Source organism: Tinamus guttatus, unplaced genomic scaffold (genome assembly GCF_059628265.1).
Source record: "Tinamus guttatus ecotype Peru unplaced genomic scaffold, ASM5962826v1 Tinamus_guttatus_pri_ptg000383l, whole genome shotgun sequence".
Lineage (NCBI taxonomy): Eukaryota > Metazoa > Chordata > Aves > Tinamiformes > Tinamidae > Tinamus > Tinamus guttatus.
Window position 1 is genome coordinate 6,056,617 of NW_028288917.1, and position 22,782 is coordinate 6,079,398.

The following is a 22,782-nucleotide window of genomic DNA, read 5'->3' on the forward strand; positions in this document are numbered from 1 at the left end:
GTCAACTGTGAGCCATAGTTACATTAACAGAATAAAGTAGCACAACTTAGAGGCTGTTTTTTTAGAAACAGGCTTAAAGTTTTAGATCTGCATTTTGTAGATGAAAGCAGAGTGAAATTAAGCTAATTCCTGAATATTTTCATGTTCCACATAGTTCGGTTTTATGGCTCCTGTAAAGACTAAAGAATGTTACTGCTGAAGTACAGCTAGAAAGATTGAAAGCAAATACATAAACTCTGAGCCGGTCTCAGAACTGGAGGGCTACTACAGTAGCAAAAAAAAAAAAAAAAAGAGCTTTGAAAGAGTATGAAATGGGTAGGCATAATACTTTTGTTTTCTCAGTAACTCCTACACACACAAAACTTTTCTCCCCTCCTCCTAGTCCTTGATCCCTCGCATAAGGGCCAAAATGTATAGGAAATCTTGTTAAGCCCTAAAGGTGAAGATCTTTTTGTGCTATTACCATGTATGTTCAAGTATAAGAAAATGCTGAAGATCATTCCCTTTGGGATGTGGGTCAACTTCAGTAAGTCGTGGAATACTTTGCTTATTAAAGGACAGTACATGCTTGAGAAGTTGCTTGTATAGCCTGGTACTCTTTCTTGGAGAAAAACAAACAAATAAATAAATCCAAGCCCTGGGCACAAGCACAAAAGAGGATCTAATTTGTTTAGGACAGAATTTAAGCAGTGACAAATGTAAAACATTAATTTCTATCAAGTAAGTTCTTACATGGATGTGTTTTATTCTTGAGAAATAGCCTGGAAAGACATTTGTTATGGTCACTTTTTAGTTCACTTTGTCACTCATGGTATTCCTAGGGGAACAATTTGAACTCACACTTTTGAAAAGCTGCTTGTACAATACGATTTTTCTTTTTATTGTCCTTGAGCTCCAAGAAACACCCACTGAGAATTAGCAGTAGCAAAGAACACATTTTGAGGTTGGATATCTCTTTTGTGGTGTACATCAACCAAAATACAGGGAATACTGCATTGTGTTTAAATACTGAGAGGGTTTAGAAATATTATTTCCTTTGAGGTATTGAAATGCATGTTTTGTATTTCATATGACTTGGAAGAATTTGATTGTTGGCAGACTTCAAAAAGACATGTTAATGCAACAGTGCTTCTAAGAAATAGTAAAAGAAAAGCTGAAACATACATGTTCTATAGGTACATATTCTATAGCAGTCCACATTCTCGAGCTAAAAAAAATAATTCAGAAACATGTTCTGATTTAAAGTGCAAATATGCAACTTTTTAGTAGTTGAGATTAATTATCCATTAATGTGCATTAGAATTCATAATGATGATCACCAGATGTCTTTTGGCTAGTCAGAAAGGTAAATGTTAAATCAATATTTTGCAGTAAAGCAAAATGTAAAATAAAACAGACACAAGTATTGTAGAAGAAAAATTGTATAAGCAAAAAAGAAAAGTTATTAAGTTAAGATGTATAACTGAAAATTAAGACATAGTTTGGCCGATTTTTCTAATGAGTAGCTAACTATCTTAAAGACTGGTTGTCTTTATTGAAGCATTAAAAAGCAATGTTCTCTGCTTAGCAAATGACCTCTGACTTGCCGAAAATACACCTCTCTGAAGGAAGATGGAATAATAGTTTGGGTTCAGTTCATACCAGTGTCTGCCTTTTTTATGCCTCCCTCGGCGTTCTTGAGATTTTGATGTCTTTGTGAGAGCGCTGGCAGAGGAGGAGCATTGAGGGCACTTGTACAGCGTATTCACTGTATTCTGATGTAGTCTGTGCTCTTGATGCTATGTGTTGTCTGAATAAAAGCTGGTTTTTGAGGGTAATGTCAGGACAATCTGTCGGGTTTCACAGTTTGTGTAAATCCAGCATGTTTGCCACCTTAAGGATGAGGTATTAAGGAACTACAGGTAACAAATGTTTATGCTCTGAACCTGAGGAAACCACTATAGGGATCTGAAACCATGTTTCTTATTGTAATGCTTTTGTTAGCAAAAGTTTTGACTGATCATTAGTTTGTTTTTAACATTTCAGTTGCAAGCATGGACACTTTTCTGCATATTCCTCCAACTAAGCAGGTGCATCAGGATATGAATTTAGGGCAAGTGCTATACGATGGCCTCGGGGGTTGTAGCGTAGCTATTTGTGTGGACTAATTCCAGACTTTAGCCAAAGAGCTTTATTCAGATGGCAGTGAGGCTTTACGTCAGGTACTGAAGGAGAACATCAGGGTCATGCTGAAGCGATCTGCAGAATTGAGGTGAGATTTACAACCTAGAAAAACTGGGTAGAGAAAAGCATGTTTTAAAGCCATGTTTAGTGTAGTCATGAGCTCTCAGATCCCCAAGGATCCCTTAAAGCTTTAGCATATTAAGTAAATTTCAACAACTTTTTGTGTGTTACAACAGTATGGCCTACGCAGTTCGGGATCAAATTAGTTTGTATGTGGTAATGAAAAGATTCCCTCTCCACCCTCAAGTCGCACTCTATGATGTTTTTGGTTAAAGCATCTTTGGAACAAAGCATTGCTGCAAAGGAAAAAATACTAGCATGTATACAGCAGCGGTTTGTAATATCTGACCTGTCAAGAGTATCTAAATTGTGTTTTATTTATGCAAAGGTTTTTTGTAAATTGAAGACCTATATAGTCATGGTACAAATGAGAGGCGCTTAGTCTGCAGAGCTAATTCTAAGTAACTCTGTTCTTCTCAAATGTGACAAATTGCTTGAATGCTTAAATTGCTTGAATACTTAATGGACAATGTGGTTCTCTACTGGTAAGAGAGGAGAGAGAGAGTTATATTAGAGTAGGTTCCATCTCAGTTCTATGATTCATTACTGAGCAAAGTTGGTTGCCTCTTGAGTCTTTTTTTGGCCTGTGCTACTGGCCATAAGTCGATTTGAAATATTTTGAGCTCTCTGCTCAATACATGAATTCAAAGGAAATTGAATTTTCAGAGAGATTCTGGGAACTTTCCATATGCAGCTGTGGAAATAGGTGGGACAGGGAACAGAAATGGGAAAGACCCATTGGAAAGACCCAAGAATTCCAGTGGTATCTATGTCTGGAAAGCGTTTGCTTTGTTTTGAACTCATTGATGAAAAGTTCCACTCTTTTCTTTGTCTGTTGGGTGGTTTGATACCAGATGCGGTGGAGGGGCTTCCTTCCTTCCATGTCCTTGAAGTTTATCATTTTTAGTAATTCGTACAGCCTTTGCCTCAGTTGACACTGTAAGTATGAAGTGGTTCGGTTCTTTTAATGAAATGCTTCATTTTTTAAGTCTTTTTCTCAGAGAAAACTACAGATTTTTGATTTTCTTTTGTCTTTTTTTTTCACATCTCTAGCCAACAAGGACACTAGTTATGACAAGTATGTCTTCAGAGTAAGTACTAAACGTTTTGACTCTTCAGTCAACTTAAACTTGAATGTTGTTAATTTTTTAACGTCTGTAGAAAATGAAACTTACTTATGCATCGTGTTAAAATATCTGATTTCATTCTGCCTTCTAGCTGAAAACACACAACCATATTTTGTTTTTATGTATGCTGCGTAGGCATTTGCATGTGTGTTTTGAGCTAGACAAGTTGTTTTTCCATAGGTGAGCTCAACAGGGCTTCAAGGTAATACAAACCAAAAGAAAAATTCTAAGCAGGTTGTGAATTCTTCTGAAGGAAGTATTAAAAGTGGAGTTTGAGAAAAATGGTTCAGACTTTCAGCACAAGAAATAGCTTTTCCACATAAATTTCAATTATTTTAATAGAAAATGCCATCATGATCTGAATCAGTTTAAAGTGCTTCTTTCACATAAATAGTTGCTGAAGAAACATCAGCTTTAGACTTTTTAGCTACTCTAGTTGCAAAAAATTAGGAACAGCTGCCACTGCATATTTGGAGAAGAGTTAATGTTTTTTCTAGCTTGCTCTTATCATTCTCTTAAAACTTTTAGAAAATAAAGGACATCCAACAAAAACACAATTTCATATTTCATAGTGTGCTTGGTTCAATGTCTGAATTCTTTTTCAAAACTCAACATGTTTGTACAAAATATTTCAGGTTTAAAGAAAAATAATTAATCATGACCGTTGTGTGGATGTGGGCACTGAGGAGGAGCACTCTGGCCACTTTTTTTGAAATTCTTTGTAAATAATTATCAGTAGCCATTGTCAAGAACACAATAGGTCAGAAACAAAATTAATAATGCTTGTCATCTAATAAAATGGATACTCTGTGGAATGGATACACAGAGACTGTAAATGCACTTCTCAAATCATGCAGTACGTTATCATTGTCAGGGAGCTAAAGATAATAGCTGTAATGTAGATGAGAGCAGTGGTAGCCCAGAGGTGGTGATCTGCATTAAGAGAACAAATGTTGCCGGAGCTGGGGAAAATATTTTGTTGAAAGAATGTTTGATGTGTTGCTTAAACAGTTGCTATTTGATTACATATTTTTAAAGTCTAGTGATAATAATTGCTGTTCTTCAGAACTTTTTCAGTAAGATAGTGCTTTGGACTATCTCAAGTCATAGGCATCCATCAGCCTGTTAGTGGGTGCTTTTGAAAGAACTAAACGACTGAAAACATTCCTCTAAAGTACAAGCCAACAGGCAAAATCCAATTATGTTCAAATTGGTCAAAAGTCGCCAAAAGCTACTACTAAGTAGCTACAACGATAAAGGTGGTTCATTAATATTTAAGTTACAAGATATGTTAGTTCAGTGGTTTAATGAGACAGTGCTTATATTAATTGCTGCTCACTGATTCAGTAACTGAATCACAAGTTCTGTGAAATTTTGCTGTAAATTTGTGTGCAGCAGTTTTTTGTAGCTGGCCCAACTATGAACTCAAGAGTTTTCACTGTAGTTGGTGTTACATTTAGCTCTTAGTTGTATGATGGGACCTTTAATTTTAAGGATTTTTTATACACAAAAACATTGCTAAGAAAGACTTTGGTTAGTGCATGAAAAATGTGTCACCTGAACAGGCCTAGGAAAGGTCAGTTTATCTATGGGTTTCACTGGAAAAAAAATCGCTCATAGGATGTGTCAAGTTAAAACACCAAGGGAATACATAGTCCAGTGACATTCAATGCCATTTGTTTCACAGCAGTATTTTTGATGATAGTGTTCTAGAAGCAACTGCAAATGTGGCTGTGTTGTACTAGCTCTTGTACACAAATAATATGGTGATTTCTAATTCAGATAATTTCTATTTAAGCAGGCAGCATAGATTCAGGGAGCAAAAGAACTTTCATATACAAGATAAAACTCTATGAACACAATCTGTCTGTGATCAGATTTTTTAACTGTATATTCATTCAATAGTATATGCTTTTTCTTTTTCTTCTTTTTAGAAAACAAAATACTATAATTCAAGTAGTGAATAAACTGGGAAAGTTTTCGTTCTCGGATAACGTATGTGATACAACAAGTCATGTAGTTGCAGGAAGTCCTCGTCGTACTCTGAATGTTATGCTAGGAATTGCTCGTGGATGTTGGATTGTTTCTTATGAATGGGTAAGAAATATACTTAAATTTTACTACAAAATAAAGTAAGCTTATTTTATGTAGCTGTAATATCAACTATATCAGCAAGTGGATGTTAGACTTACCTACTACGTAGCTCAGCTAGAGGAAACTTATCTCTGTGAAGCTCTGTGTTACCGTGACTGACTGTCATTTACTACTAAATCTAACAAATGTATTCTTATATTGCACTTCAGTGGGCAAGGTGGAAATGCCTAAAGCTTTCCATTAATATATCAATATGTGGCAGATGGATAAAAATTGTCACATGCATTATTTCTGGACAGCTTAATGCCCAGATAAACCATTTCTGCTCAGTGTTATCCAAAGTATGGATTCTGAGTAGGAATAATGTATCAGGTTGTTGTTGTTGCTGCTTATCTAATACAATTCTGTCTTGAAAGACAGTTTTGTTCAAATGTAACATAGGGTAAAAATATAGGGGAGTTACTGGATATTTTGCTGAGCAAAGGTAAAACATTTTTTAAACAAAAATGGGATCAAATAACTGTTGTATATCCTTAAAATTTTCTGTGAACTACCACATAAAGTTACCAGACCATTCCTGCAAAGCCAAGATAATGTAGTGAATTACTCACTGTGATTATGGAAGTCAATTGCCAGCCATTTACTGTGACCTTACAGGCTGCAGTTTGTCTGCTTTCTTCATGTTCCCAAAGTTGTAAAACATAGCTGCTGAACAGCTCTTTCTATAAAAATTCCAAAAATTCTATAAAAATGGTTGTAGAATAAATTCTTTTTTTTTCTCATAATACTTTAAAATCTATTTTTCAATTGAAAACAAAATAAATATTGATACTTTTTTATTTACAAAATGTCTGTCTAAACCAGTGTGGAAAAGTTGGACTTTATATATATGTAGTTATCTGAAGAGGCTGTTCTGGTATCCTTTGGGTTTTCCTATCTTTGTGCATAGGGCAGTCAGTATTCTCATAATTGGTGTTTTGGGGTTTCATTGCTTGTTTTATGTACTGCCAGACTTGTCATTTTTTTGAACCAATTCATGATGAAAACATCAATGTGCTCTTTTTGCCAGACCAGTATTGACTGGTAGGGAAGCCAGGCCTCATCACAGGGTCAACTTGATCTTTCGTATAATACCAATAAATTAACTGAATCAGTTTAAAAAAATGAACTTGTTCCTGTAAGGCTTATTGGCTTAAATCCTGAAGTTGTCTTCCCACATTTTTATTGATCTGATGTCTAGACAAAGTTTGGAAGCCTAGGAGAGCTGCATGAAAACAATCTAGAGGAAAAACTTAATCCTCTAAATAACAGAATTTTAAAAATCTATTCATAACTATTCACTATATATTGTGTGAATATTGCTACAATTCATTTTTGTAGACCTGTCTTTCACTGAGGCTGGCTAGTACTCCATTAAAAATCTCACTAATAATTAGTCATTATTTTGTTGAGGCTTTTTGGAAGACATAACTTTGGATTTCAAAGAAAAAAATACTAATCTGGTTAAGAATCTGGTTAATACATGCATTTTGTTACTCTATTATTATTATCTTATTATGTAAGAGCTTTCTTGTCTTACTTCTATTTGTCATTGACATAATTTTGCATTGTTTTACTTTTATTATGTGATTGAATACTTACCGGAGGAGAAGCCTTACTTATAACCATGAGGAATCCTGTAGAGAGAGTCAGGAGAATTTCATTTGATGAAAATAATCTTGCCATTCTATTAATGCTCAATTACCAAACTCTTTAAATACCTTTCTATACTGTGGTTAATCTTAATATGAGTACTCTAATTGGGAAAATATTTCAAATTGGATACTTAAAATAGTGGTCTGTCTGATATTATTAGTACTTTGTAAATAAGGCACACTAATTTTGTGTGGTGATGCTTGTCTTATGGAAGATCTGAACACTTTAAGAAGCTGAAGTGTTCCTTATTTGTCATTGCCTTTTGACTTTTATGTGGAGGGAAATTAGGCTGCAAGATTTTTTTTTCTTCTTTTATTGAAAAAAAAAAAAAAAACCCTTAATGTTCTTTCCAAACGCTAATGTTGGAGAAAACTCACTGTTAAACATTCAGTTTTCATAGAACTCCCTTTATATTTCAAGATAGTGTTTTTTTCAAGTAAAAATACCATATGATCATTCAGTTGTTTTCAGACACCTATGTAATGTGGAATTTAGAATAAAGCTGATAGAATATGCAGGGGAAAACCTGGCACTGCTTCTAGTCTTACAATCTGCAGGACGCTTCTTGAAGCTCTGTACCATGCAGGGTGCCTTCTGCTGAGTTAGATAAGGTAGCCCACACTTAAGGAAGAAGTAATGGAATAGTGACCAGGATTAGTATGGAGTCCAAAGCCAAAGGAAACTTTCTGTAAGAATGTAATGATAGATCCACCCAGCAACCCATATTTTTCCTATTTTCCTCCTTCCCTATGTCTTCCATGACCAGCAAAACTCAGTTATAGTAGCAATATAAATATATCAAATATACCCTGCTATAATGTTATCTGCTTTATGCTGCTAACTTCCAATATTCCAGTATCTGGCAACCATGCTTGATCCATACTCTGCTGCTTTCCAATTACATTTTCAGTTAAGTCTTGTCTCGTAACTATATAAATTTGAAGACTTCTAAGTAATTTCTCTCAATTTAAATAGTTCATGAATTCTTAAGAATTAATGTTTTTCTTTGTTCTTTTTCCACATTCTAAAGAATAATTGAATAAAAGAATTAGTGGCTTAGCCAGAAAATGTAGTTCACTCAAGAATATTGTAAATTGTATCTTATTTTGGATTTACATGATTTTGCGTTTTTTTTCTGTTGGTATGAAAATAGTTTGAAAAAATCTCTACTGAAATTCGAAGCAAGCTTTTCTGTGTTCATGAAAACTTTGAGTGTTTTAGAGAGTGATAACCTAATTATTTACTGCAAGACCTGTTCATGAACTCTGTATCTAATTTCCTTTTAATCTAAGAAAGTAGATAAAGTGCCTCTGTATGCAGTTCCAGACCCATGATAGACAGGCATTAATCCATCTTGTGTTCAAATAAACAAAATTCATTTCTAAACAAGATTCTGTAAATACTACAAGGATTGATAGAAGTTATTACTGCAAAATTGGCTTGTAAAATGAAATGAGATTACTTAAAACATAACTAAACTTTTGGGTTTATTTTTTAATCTACTTGGGTTGTTTGCCAGTTACTCTTGGTGCAGACATCATTTTGATTGCTCTACAGACATGAGGTATGTATTATGGAGCACAGTACATCTGGTGCTGCTCAAGATTTATTTATGAAGGAACAATCTTCATAAAGCTTGTCTCTAAAAGAACTGCATTAAAAGCTATGCTTTTCCTTGTTCTGTGAAAGTTAATTTTTGTTGTGTGATTGAGAGAGATGTATTGGATTAACAAGTTTCTTTTATTTACAATACCGGTGTAAAGTTGTAAATAAATAGAAGTTCTGAAATCTGTTAGGTCTATAATGTAAAAGATACAAATATCACCTTTAGAAAGGTTAAACTTTTACGTTATAATCTTAGCTGAGTGTTTTTCAGAAGATACTGTATTTGCTTTACAGACAATAATCCATTATGTTTCAATGCTTCCTTTTTTTTTTTTTTTTTTTTAAATGCTTCCTTTTTTTTTTTTTTGTTCTTATTAATGTTCCTAAGTCTTACTTTTTTGTTTGGTATGCTTATAATGACTACAGAAATAGTTTCCCCTTTTGTACAGCTGTTGCATTTTCAAACATTGAATTGTGTATTTTCTAAAAGTAAACATTGTATTCTCTGGATTTTTGTAAGCTGTTAGCTTTCAATAGCCTGCAAAACTGAGCATGAGTCCACCCACCCCCTGACACAAGTAAAACACTATTTCCTTGGTCACACGAAGTACCAACTTTTGCAGCAGTCTATGTAAGAGGTGGTTGTTTTCCCTGAAAGTCATAAAGCATAAACTACTTTTGGCCAAGGAGTATAGATGTTATTCTTGATAATTATGAGATTGCTTTAAAAATTCAGTTTACAAGTTGCGTCTTGTAGCAATGGAATTTGGGCAAAAAAGTTCCTTGTAGAAAGCTGTTATAAGATGGTCTTATGTTTTTTGAAAAATGAATACTGGATTGCAATCAGTCTGTTAAGTTCACAGTCATCTTTTGTCACATAGTCTGCACAGCTGTAAAGGATAAATATAATGTTTAATATCTATATTAAAATATATAATCTTAATATCTCTTATGCTATTATGCTTCCCAAATTTTATTGGTCAATATTTTAGAATTTAAATGATACATAACAGTAAGTAGATATATGGAAACATCTTCCAAAAGAAGTTAAACCAAAAAAAAAAAACAAAAAACATTTTGGTTATTTGTAAATCAAACATGGGAATTTTTTAAGCAGCAATGAAATTCAGCTTTTTCTAAGTTAAATAACATTTTAATTACGCATGACTGTGCTAACAGTTCAGAACAGACATGATCCATTTGAAATGGCTAGAGAACTATTTAGGCAAAATGTGATTGTCAGAGAAAGAATTATACAAAACACAGGGATTTATCTTCTAATTCCATATATCCCATATATGTATTTTGGAGGGTATCTTCTTGTGCACTTAATCCTACTTATTGCTTATAAACAGCACGATGTTGGGGGGTGTTGTTTGTTTGTAAGTACATGAATGCTCTCTCCTTAGCAAGTAAGAATAGTTATTAGAATCATAAATGAGTGAGAGGTAGAGAAATGAGAACTCAAATATCTCTAAAAGGGAAAGTTGCTGAATTGTGTGATAGTACAAAGAATTTGCTAGTTTTTTATTAGCTATTTTGCTAACATTATTGCTCAGCTGACACTGATGAAGCCAATAGAGAGAAAATCAACTTCATTAGAATATTTCTGTGTTTCAGAACTTAAAATATTAATAGGAAATTAGTAGGAAAATGTATAGGCTCAAGGTTAGCCCATGATAGGAACTTATTTTTTTTTCCATTTTCCGTGAAGACATTGTTTTCTACTCCCTGAGGCATTATGTCTGAGCACTCTTCATATATATACGGATATATATGTATATGTAAATATTATAGTCTACTAGCTGCTATGTATAATGACAAATTGCTTTCAAGAATAATTTAAAAGATGAACTGAGAAAAATCCCAGATGTAATATTTTTAGAAAATCAATACACTGTATTTCAGTAATTGAAAATATAACCATTCAAAGTAGTAGATAAAATGAGTTAAGAATCCTGCAAATGAGATAATTGTGCACCTACAATATTCATTTGTTCTTCATATATTGATATGCTAGAGAACCATTTCTATAACAGGTAGAGGGAATGCCCGAGCATACCCTCAGTTTATGAGTAGTCTATATGGAGGGAATAATATCACTGAACATTAAAGTTGTTACCAATCTTGTAGCCATCTCTTGTCCTGAGGGGAGTCACAGAAATCTAAGTGTTAGGACTGCTGTTCTTCAAGGATCATGACCATCCAGAGTTGCAGAGCTAACGCAAATGGTCGTGTGTTTTCTAGACTGTCAGTGCTCTGTATTTCTAGCAAACTAATTGTAATCTAGAACATGTTCTATATATAGAATAGAATATGCAGAGCATGCATCGTTGACCTAAGAGGTTACAGGAGAGAATAAATTGGAATTGCTTTTACTTAGAGGCTGTTTTACATCTGTATTTGGCAATGCTTTCATAATTCCAGTTGCTAGTGGAGTCTGCTGGGGTTGGTGCTGTTTAACATCTTCATCAATGACCTGGAGGACGGGACAGAAGTGAACTGCCTCTTCAGCAGGTTTGCAGATAATGCAGAACTGGGAGGAGTGGCTGATTTGCCAGAGGGCTTTTGGGACCTAGACAGGCTGGAGAAATTAGAGAAATTTCTCCTGAAATTCAACAAAGGGAAGCGCCAAGTTCAGCACCAAGGGAGGATTAACCCCATTACAGGTTGGGGGCTGACCTACTCTAAAAGTAACTTTGCAGAGAAGCACCTGAATGTCCTCACTGACCACCAATTGATCGCTATCAATGCACTCTCATGGCAAAGGGGGCCAACAGTGTTCTGCACTGTGTTAGAAGTTGGCATGACGAATATCCTGCCTTCCAAGAATTCTGACAATTTTATCTCCACAAGCAAGTATAACTTCAGTGTCTTTAATCACGTAATGGTTTACATTAGGACATTCAGCAATCATCTACCCCTACTCTACACAAGCAAGGCCACCTAAATCACATTGTACACAATGCATTCAGGCAGGTTTTGAATATCTCTGGAGATGGAGACTCCACAACCTCTCTGGGCAACTTGTTCCAGGGCTCTGTCACCCTTGACAGTCAAGAAGTTTTTACCTCATACTTCAATGGAACTGTCTGTGTTTCAGTTTGTGACTGTGGCCTCTCTCTAGAAGCACCATGTCTCTCTTGTCTGGGCAGTCCTGAACTGGACACTGCCCTCCAGATGGAGGGGGAGAATCACCTTGCTTGACTTGAAGGAAACACTCTTCCTAATGCACCCCAGGATATCATCGGCTTTCTTGGCCACATGGGCACACTGCTGGCTCATGGTCAACTTGGTGTCCACAGGGTTCCTCTCCAGCAGGTCATCCCTCACCTGTGCTGGTGCCTGGGGTTCTTCCTCTCCTGGTGCAGGACCCTGCATTTCCCTTTGCTGAACTTCATGAGGTTCCTCACTGCCCATCTCTCCAGCCTGGCAAGGTCCCTCTGAATGGCAGCACAACTTCCTGGTACCAACTTTGTGTCATCAGCAAGCTGGCTGTGGGTGCACTCTGCAGTTCTGTGTTTCTCTACAATGTTGTGTTTCAGTTGTAAAATCTGTGACTTTCTAATTGCTTAATTTTGTGAGGAGGGTTTGGGAAACCACTTAGTAAACAAAATATAAAAAAACAAATATTGTAACCGCACTCTTAATTCTTATTATACATTCAGAACGTTTACTATCCCAGAAGTTATGAGAGTTATACTTAACCACTTGATTTATTTTAGGTTCTGTGGTCTTTGGAATCGGGTCATTGGATCTCAGAGGAACCATATGAGCTATCATCCAACTTTCCTGCTGCTCCTGTAAGTTAAATTGCCTTTATTTCTCTAGAAAATGATTGACCCTGTAAGTAGATTGTTAATAAGAAAGCTTCTGAGAAAAAAATATCATTTAATTCACTTATGGCATGTTTTATTTCCATCTGTACTTGTATAAAAGCTGGAGAGGCTTGTTATCACCTAATAGGAAAATATATCAGGTTATGGACTCAGTATTATTACTGCTTATGCTATTTTTTCCCCTAAATAATTTGGTGAATGTAAAATCACTGTGTGTTTCTAAAACTGAGTAAGAAAGAGCACTTCTTCCATGCTACCTGCCCATTCTCAGGTAGCAAATAGCGCACGAGTACAGAAGTAATGTGGGAGGTACAGCTGCCTGCTTTTGAAGTGGGAGGAGGGAAGTTGTTTTGTTAAATACGCTCGGATATAACCCAGATCTGTATCTTCACTCCATGTGTTGTAAGTGGTTGAACAGAAAATTTCTTTTTGACTTTGAACAAGTGGAATTTTACCAGATCAGCTCTGATAATTTTATCAGGAAGACTTAACAATTTTTTTTATCTGCTTTTTGTTTCTCAACGTTTCAGATGCTTTTAAGAAAGAACAGTTAAGGGGGGGGGGGGGGTTGAACTTCTCTTTTACTATAATTTTATTAACTTAAAAGAACTCGTTATTTTTACATGTTCAGGGTGAGGACTTTATTCATTGATTATAAGCTGTAAGCACGGGGAAAATGTAACAGTTATTCTCAAATGAGCTCAGAGAAATTAATGCATCTACTATAATGTATTTTTTTCTAAAAGGGAGGGAAGTGGATTTTTTTGGAATACTTTAAAAAATACTTGAAGAAGGATAAAGCTTAATGTGGACAGTAAACAAGTAGCAGAAAAAGGTGTGGGGGGAAACACAGTAGTTCAGATTCCAACAAGAATCAGAAAGCAAAAAAAAATTTTCTATTTCTTCTGAAACTGCCTTGTCCAATAACAAAGAATGTTATCAGTGACTCCTTCATTTTACATGACATTCTTTGGAAGTGAGTCAAGCTGGTGTTCTTTTAGATTCTGTTTACAGTGTTTATTCTCTCAGATGAAGAAGGGGGATAAGGCCTTGAGAGATGGTGAGAAGATAAAATCGAGGGAGGTTTTGGTTGTGTTGAGAACTTGCATCCCTTCTGTTTGCATTGTGCTTTTTGTGCAGAGGGACAATGTCAGTGTCCAAGGGGATAATTCCCTCTCCAGTCCTTCTTCCTTGAGTTCCTATCTCCTTACTCGATAACAGATCTCATTTTAAAAGTTATTATTTGGGGATGAATGGATGTAAAATATTTGTTGTATTTGCTGTAGTAAATGCAGGAAAAAAAAACAGGAAATAAGTGATCAAGTCTAAGATTTATGTATTAAATGTTGTGACATTTAATACAGAATAATTTAGATGGGAAGGGACCTCAGCAGGTTCAACCTCCTGCTCAGAGGAAGTATAATTAAATCAAGTTGTTCAGAAATTTGGGGACAATGTTATTAAATAGTCAAATATATTGAGATTATTTTATACAATCCTTCAGAGGATGACTCTTAATTTACATTCACTAGGTTTATTTAAACTCATACCATGAAGTAATGTTAGAAGTACTTCTTTCTCTGCTGTCTTTTGATCTTGCTGATACTACACTTCTACAGCAACAAATAATGTTATTCCAAATGGTAGGGTACTCATTGACAGCAGCTCTAGTGACAGTACAAAATGAAGAGTGTTCTTCTACCATTTTAAAAATAATGTAATGCTTTTAAGATATAATACTTTTTGCTAAGTAAGCTACCAAAAGCTTTGTGTCCATGTGGATTTTGTTTTGTTCTTTGGTATGAGATACCTTCTTGTTTTTCAACTAAATCAGTCACCTGTTGAAAATAGAATTTCTAAATTTATTACTTCAAGACTAAGATGAAGCATGAGAATTAAGTCCTGAATTTAATTTGGAGAGAAATTTCTACAAAATTATTTTGTGTGGTTTATAAAGAATATCTTCGATATCTGAACTTGTACAGATATCTTGTACTTGTGTACAATGTGCATTTTTAAAACATACAATAAAAAATGCAAAAATCACCCGGTGGTATCATTTATTCATGTTGTATCATACATTAAGGGCCTACCTTCCTCATAGAGAATTTCAGGAAGTGCAAACCTCACCAGAAAAACAAACAAACAAAAACTAAAACAAAACAAAAAAAGAGCTTAGGTAACTTTCATTTTTTTTTTTCTTTTCCACATGTAGCAATTTTTGTCTTAATTCATGAGCATAAATCCAATTGCATCGAAGAACATGCTTTTTTTAAGATAACTTCTACAAAAGGTATAAATCAACTACAGCACCAGGTGATAATTGATTGTCATAGACAACTGGACATCTGGTGTTAATGCCGCTGTCTCAATTTATAGAATTCTTGTCAATTATTTTGCAGCTAAATGACAAGAAAATAAAAGTGCAATCTTCATAAAAATATAAGGAAATACATACTATAATTTGCAGGGATTTTTATAGTTTGAAGACAGTGACTATAAAAAGTTCAAACTTTCAAACTGAAATAAATGGTGTTTTTTTCTTTCTCCTTTTTTTTGCATAGTATTTCACAGGAATGAATGCAAAGTATTTAAATGCTATTTTTCCCTTCTTAAGTAATACAGACTGTTGTAAAAAAAATCCCTGAATAAGTGTAAGAAGTTTAGGGGACTACAGGAGAAAGATCTATATCATAAAGAATACATTCTAATCACAGCACAGTATATTTTTTTATGTACATAAACAGCAAACCTGACAATGGAGAGATAAATAAATCTAGATCTAGTACGTGTTTTATATTAGAATAATGTTTAAAGTTCAGTGAAGAAGCAAAGGGCATATTTCTAAAACTATTTTAGATATTTTTTCACAGTTCCAGTTATTTACTAACACATACATAAATGATCAAGAAAACAGTCCTTTAAGCTGTCTGACAGTTTCTTTGATGTTCTTTTTATTCGGTCATTTGGCCAACTCGTTGTTCTAGCAGGCTCATGCTTCAGACGTGAATAGTACGAGCTTTGCAGTTCACGAAGCGGAATGACGGATCCCGTCAGAACTAGTGCATGTTTTCTGGGCTTGCAAATGAAACGAGTTGCAGATGGGTGCATATGTGCTCAGCAAATGAAGTCCTTGAAGACTATACAATACATAATTCACGTTAAGAATGCAAAAGCATTTAGAAATCTGCTGGTCGAATCATCATAGTTGTGGCTTTGAGCGAGTATCCTGACCCTTTCCAGTAGTACCACTTGATACCATTAAACTTGTTGTTGTTCTGTCGTAACGGATAATACATTCCATTGAGGTTAGAGGGGCCGCATGCATCAAACCACCATCCTGCAACATCAAAAAACAATGTATCAGCAGATGAAAATATCAGCATAGGTAGTTTTCAAAACTGTGTGTTCACACATACATATATAAAACATGTACATTTGTGAGAAGTTGTTAACACTTTATCCAAGAAAGAATTATTGGAATTTTAGAAAGAATTCTACAAACTATTTCTAATACATACGATTTGGAAGTGTCAATATAAAATAGTTGCTCCATAAGAAGTTGTATTTATTTATTAACTGCATATTCTTGAAGCTTATGTAATACAAAGTTAGCCACAGGGCTTCAAAGTTGAAAGGGAAGCTGTTAAGGAAGGTTAATTCATTATCAATCTCAAAGATTGATGTTGACAACCTGAGGTCAGATCTTAACCTGAACTTTAATGATACTGGATCTTCTTTACCTGTCATCAGCTTTTTGATAAGCTTGTAAACTTGTTCTTCGCACATTTAAACTCAACATTTTTTTAGAAAATTCAGTTATCTGTTTCTATTCTGTATGCAGATCAATTCAAAAGAAGTGAAAGGAGAAAAAAAGCAGGCCACGCTTATATCTTTGTGATGCTGACCTGTTAGTGGGTCATAAAGAAAATTTATTTTTATTAGTAAGGTAATATCTTTATATTTCTATTTTGATGGTGATAATGTGTGTTCTGTTTTATAGGGCAGTAATCCAATTATCCTTGGGTAAATTGGAACTGCCTTTTTTCTAGCAACTAGTGGGATCGTTGCTTAATCATTGCTTAAAAAAAATACTAGGAAGAGAAATCATATTTATGGAGCAAAGCTTATTAGGTCACATTATGGAATTCTAGATTTCTAGAATTACAGAAAGCATTGTCTGATCCACAATTATGAAAAAAATCACCAAAAAGTCCAGTAAAAACTGAACCATCTTTAGAAAAATGTTGATACTTCATATATTATGGTGTATCTTACATATATGCATTGCCCTTTAATACTTTTATTGAAATATGTAGTTAAATACTTAGACCCTTCTGTGACTTGCAGCATGTATGGCAGGCAAGGCCTTCTTGTGTTTTTGTTTGTTTGCTCTCTTCAAGAGCCAATATGAACTTTCTTTCCTTTGGATAGCTAGGGAAGGTTTTTGCACCTAAAGAATCAGGAATCTTTTCATTGACCCGCTCAGTTTCTAGGGCAATTCTCAGACTTTTCAGGAGATCTCCTATCTCATTCCTTTGAGGAATAACCTGCTGTCACTCGTGCTAGTTCCACAATTACAAACTTCCTAGTACCACAGTTTGAGAGACTCCATCGCCTCCCTGCCCCTCTCCCCACACACATTCAGTTTTAACTTCTCTTGTTTTAGCTGACCTTAGTCAAATGGTAGGACATGGCATTTGAGGTCAGCACACTAGTCCTTCTATCTATGAGTTTTGGACTTCTTCAATAGCTAAAATTTAGTAAGTCAAAATCACCACTTCCCTCAGACAATTTCAGTGCCAGTAAAAATAGGAAGACTGAGAAAACCAAAAACCGTTCCTACCTCCTGTTAGCATTTGTGAACATTTGCAAATACATTTGTCATTGTCTGCATCCTTTGTGCTAAAATCATTTCCTGGTTGGCTTATACTACTGATTTTGCCTGCTGTCCCAGTAAGTCCTTTAAGGTGGATCCTGTAGAATGGAAAAAACAAGTATTAGATTGAAGTCAATGACAGTTGATCTACAAAATAATGATGATTATTTTTTTTTTTTGCCATAAATATCCTGTTCAAATAATTGAGTTCTCTTCTGGTCAATGTACTGTTGTAAACTGTTTTGGAGGTTAATGTTTTGACATGAGCAGGAATACTCACTGCATTATTATAATGAACAGAGAATTTAACATTTAATTAAATAGAGATGATTGGTTTTGTTTTTGTTTTTTTCCTTCACCCAGTTCTATTGGAACAAACTTGAGAGCAGGTAGATAATTCATAATTTTTCATGTACACCAGGAATTTCTTAATACTGAAAATACATGGTGTCCAGAGATATTCCTTAATTGAGTTTTTCCTTCTTTTCAGTTTCTATTTTGCTATTAGCTCAATGTGACAATCTATCATTATAACTTATGGATAAGAGGATTGTAATTAGTATTTTAGGTTTTTCTCCCAAATTATCTAAAATGTTAGATCATCTCAGGTACTTCTCAGTGTATCTCGCTGCCCCTGGGAAGTTCCCTTTCTGTGAGGCTGCTGCAGTTTGGACTTGCTCATCCAGGTGCAGCCGCAGTCTCTGTGGGGAGAGATCTGGGGCCATGGGCGGGCGGTGGTAACAGAGCTGCTGCTATGGGATGAGGCCTAGAGACTGTGTCCATTTGGGAGGGCCTGAACCCTCTGGGCCCACAGTAACTCTTCGCCAGTTGCTTTTCCATGTCAAGTAGTTTATCTGCCTGGGAGCTGTTTATTTAAGGACTTTTTGAGAAGTAACTTGTCCCCGAATCTGTCTTGATCTTGCATGTAATTCTCTGCTTGCTATAAAGGTAAGGAGGGGATCTCCTTCCAGAAAGACTCTTAATATTTGAACATGAAAATATTAAACAGGAATGAACAGGATGACACACACTATTCCAGAGTATAACAGAAAAACTTTGAAAGTGGTCCTATCAAATCTCCTGTCGTCCTGAAATCATTCTTTACCTCTATTTGAAACTTTTTATTTTTAATTAGCTAGGTCTAGGCCCTGTGAAACTTGTACAAAGCTTTCCTACGTATACAGCCTTATTTAAAAGAGTTAACAAGGGAAAAATTTTGATAGAAAGTAGGTAACACAGGTATGCAGAAATTAAAGATACTTAGAAGCCCTAAAAAGGTGAGAATTAGAATGGTGTCCCCTTATTCAGGTACAACCATGTCACGATTAACACTAAATCTGAATGTTTGAGAAGCAGAATCAAAGTTATTTTATGACATTCAGATGATTTTCACTGTGTACTAACTTGAACTAGCATGAAATCTATGGTGGTTTACAGCAGGAGGATGAGAGGCAATAGATGTAAATTGAAACAAGACCTTCTGACTGGAGATCAGAAAAAACATTTTCACCATGAAGACAGATTATATCCTCCAAGGATGGAGGCTGCATAAGGCCTGACTTTCCCTAAGCAACCGTGTCTGATCTCTTAGCTGACCCTGCTCTGCACAGGAAGTTGGACTCAACTGATACCCATTCCAATGTGTTTTTTTTTCTCTATGATTCTATGAAATTCCCAACTCATGTTCTTTTCAGCATTCAGAAATGTTTTTTGTTTTTTATTGTAATGAAAGTTGCTCTTTATTGAATATTTCAGTGAAGAGTTTTTCATGACGTTACTTACATATTCCTTACAGCACTGCATTCAGTGAGGCATTTAATATTTAGTTGCATTTTGAAAGGAAGGGTCTATTTACAGACAACCATCTTAGTTTCCAGTAATTATTTTTTAATAATGTAGATGGACAAGGGTAATGACCCATCTTGCAAAGGTTACCTTTATAAGTATTTTAATGCATTATTTTCAAAATCTCTGCTGTAGATTCTAACTGTTTCCAGATGAAAAAAATATTGTCTTTGGAGTTGAGACAACTGTATACTACTACGATCTAGCATTTTGGGGAAGGGAGATACTGATAGTTTTGGATTGCTTTGCATATGAGGCTAGAGTTGAAGTAACAGCATTTTCTTCCATTTACATTTCATTATCTTTCAAAAGGAGAAGAATATACTAGTTTTGTACATGACTAGTACAAAATGTTATCTATGCTTCATTAAAGTTTTACTTTAATATTTTAACAAAATTTAGTTCTTGACCTTCTTACTAATGAATAGTTGTTAGTTATCTCAGAGAAATGAAGTTTAGCCAACTTTTCTGTCCAGTCAGACAAAGCTCCATGAATTTGTATGATTCACATAACAAAATATTCCCAGACCACATAATAAGGAGCCATCTCTCTAGTTTCTGAGATAGTGTATGACTGGTTATCTACTGCATTTACAGAGAGTCTGGAGTAACAGAATGAAGTATGAACTGCCGATATATTTCAGCAGCGGCTGATGCTATATAAAATGGATAAGCACTTCCATTTCCGTTTAACCAAACATTAAGTTCTGTGCCCGTGTTTTCTAGAAATGATGACAGCATAAGTCATATGGCTATTAAAGTCAAGTGTTAAAGATAACAGGTTTGTAGAAGGGTGAAACTGGAATTTTGTTTTTAGCTGCTTTTTCACAGATAGGGACATTATTCTTCCAGAGTTTGGGAACTCGACCATTGGACTTAGAAGGAAGGATTTCCTCTGCACTCAGTGTGCTGCTTCTGTAAAGTGAAAATCTTCTTGCAGGATTGTCTGCCTTTGTTATCCACCTTCCAGGAACGTACTTATTTCCCAGAATCATGATTTAAGTCTTTTGTTTTTTAAAAAAACAATTTGCAATTTTAATCGAGCAAATTGATCCTTGTTTTTATTTTTTTAACGCAAATAACAATGGTGGAAATTAACTTTACGAAGTTAAATTGGCTTAGCACTAGCTAAAGTTAGGAGTTGTTACAATTTGATCTCAGTAAAGAAAGATCTGTGCAGATATTGAACTTTGAGGGTAGCCATTTGCATGCGTAAACATTTTACATATGATCGATGTTATTACCCTCTATGTAAAATGTATGCTTGTGTGGATCAACCTCACAGAGAAAAACATGAACATGGGTGGCTTTTCTGTTCACTTCCTTGTGCTGCAACTTGGGCATGTTTTTTTTGCCCTCAAAGTTGTGTACTGCCAGCTGCTCTATGAGCTCATGTACTGCATCTTCTCTTTGTCTTTGGAGCATTTGGTGTAGAATATTCACCCAGTGTGCACTAGTAAAATGTACATGCTATCTTTAAAAACGTATATATGTATATATATATATAAACTAGATAGACAATAAGTGAAAATTGGAGCAGGCATTTTTTTTCCTGAGTGAATTTTTAAAAAATTGTAATTGATATGAAATAAAGTAATGCAACTAAACAGTTTAAATTAATTAGCATCATATGTTTTCATTCACATCAGGTTTTTTTGCTTACCTGTACTTTAGTTCTTCACCAGATAGATAGAAGTGGTCGTACAGTGAATAAGCCTCATTGCCCTCCCAATCCTTCAGGTGTATTTTAAGAACATAGCGTTTCTGATTAGTCAGTTGAGAAACAAACTCATTTCCCAGCCAGTACTCGCCAGCAGGATCACCAAATCCCTGTAATTCAAGTTGTATATTTAAATAACTTTCATTTGTTTTTTCTTTGACTTTGAAATGATCACTTTATCACTTTTTAAATACCATAGTTTTCAGTCCGTCAGCTAATAATTTTCCTGTGTAAGAGAAGGTCACTTCTTCACTGTATAGATATAGTGAAACACTGTATTTATAGTGTTTCAAAGAGTTTATTTCAATAAACACAAATTCAGAAATCTGAAATAAAGTGAATCAACGCAAGTCTTTGTAGATCTGAAGCAAGTGGCCAGTAGAAACACAAATGTAAGTAACTTAAAGCTGTGGACACAGTTAAGTAACTGTGAACTGTGAATCATGCAATAGTTGATTAAAAAGCAGAAGAAAACCCTGAGGTTTCTAAATGAGTATGAAAGAAAAAAAGACCCCTTTTGGAACCTGCTTACAGTCCGAGGGCATTATTAAAATTACTTCATTATATCAGATTGCAGATAATTAGTACTAAGGCCTCAGAGGACGTTGGTCTTACCATCTTGTACTCTTTCCACGTCCGGTGGAAATCCACGCTGCCATCCTCGCGTTTCTGGAGAACGGTCCAGCCTCCCCCACCGGTCTCCATGTCGCAATAGGCCTGCCAGAACAAACGGCAACAGTGTCAGCGCGTGCTGTCGTTTACAAACACAAACACTGGGCATGTACTTTGCACAGTTCTGTGCAGTGGCAAGTATTAACCTGGGCAAGAGAAGGATATGTGGATTAACTGAAAAAATGCTGTTCTTCCTAGCTTTCATGCAAGTGTGCCTTCAGTGTCCACAAATGATGTGATTCCTCAGTGTTCATCGCACTCAACAGTATCTTAAAAATAGCTTATAGCTAGTGTTCAAGGGACGTCAACTTAAAATTTAAGTGTTTTTGAATGAAAATAATGTGTAAATGTTTACTTGGAGTCCCCACCATCCCACAGAAACCTGCAGCCAACTCCTAGAATTCCCTTTATTTAAAAACACACACACACAAAAAAGCCACCTCTTGGGTTATCTTTCTTTTTACCTAACTCATTCTGCTGTCTGTCAGAATGTGTCACGGTAAATACCCCAAATCCTGTTTGAATCACAGTGAAGTTGTGTATCTTCATGCTTCTCCATGGGATGGGGCCTGCTGAGGCCTAGCAGGTTCTTGGGGTTCTCTGAACCGCGCCATGCTGACCGTGCTGGAAACGCAGCGACTCCTGCTAGGCCGCAGTTGATTCCTGTGCTGGGAGCACCACCACAGGAAGGGAAGTGTTTTCCTTACAGGTTACTACTCTTATCATGTGAGCTGTGGCACACGCACTCTTCAAAAGCATCAGACTTTTAAAGGGAACCAAAGCCCTTAGAGCTGCTTAAAATGAAACATACTAGATAGTGTATCAATAGGCTGTAATACATTGGAAATGCAAAGCACATGTTGTGTTGTGTCTAGCCTGTGTACTTGGCATCAGAAAATCATTAAACATGTCTAGATGGAGATTTTTTGGCAAGATAAAAGAAGAAAACAAGCTGGTTTACTGAGTAAAGTATACCATGTAAATGAATTTAATAGAAAGCAGCAGCTTTAGTTTTTACTGCTG

At 35.3% G+C, this 22,782-nt stretch overlaps 2 protein-coding genes across 3 annotated transcripts in view; one reads left to right on the forward strand and one right to left on the reverse strand.

Annotated features, from left to right (window-relative positions):
* MCPH1 (microcephalin 1) overlaps positions 1 to 22,782 on the forward strand; it is a 116,886-nt gene that overhangs the window by 26,924 nt on the left and 67,180 nt on the right. The window contains exons 10-12 of the mRNA XM_088530623.1: positions 3,337 to 3,374; positions 5,345 to 5,507; positions 12,530 to 12,607. Of these exons, the coding sequence (XP_088386749.1) occupies positions 3,337 to 3,374; positions 5,345 to 5,507; positions 12,530 to 12,607 (279 nt within the window). The remainder of the gene's footprint in view (positions 1 to 3,336; positions 3,375 to 5,344; positions 5,508 to 12,529; positions 12,608 to 22,782) is intronic.
* ANGPT2 (angiopoietin 2) overlaps positions 14,679 to 22,782 on the reverse strand; it is a 41,983-nt gene continuing 33,879 nt past the window's right edge. For both annotated transcript variants that reach the window (XM_088530613.1, XM_010228740.2), the window contains 4 exons: positions 21,703 to 21,804; positions 21,031 to 21,197; positions 17,490 to 17,620; positions 14,679 to 15,983 (listed from right to left, as the gene is read on the reverse strand). In XM_088530613.1, coding sequence (XP_088386739.1) covers positions 15,823 to 15,983; positions 17,490 to 17,620; positions 21,031 to 21,197; positions 21,703 to 21,804 — 561 coding nt within the window. In that variant the 3' untranslated portion in view covers positions 14,679 to 15,822. The remainder of the gene's footprint in view (positions 15,984 to 17,489; positions 17,621 to 21,030; positions 21,198 to 21,702; positions 21,805 to 22,782) is intronic.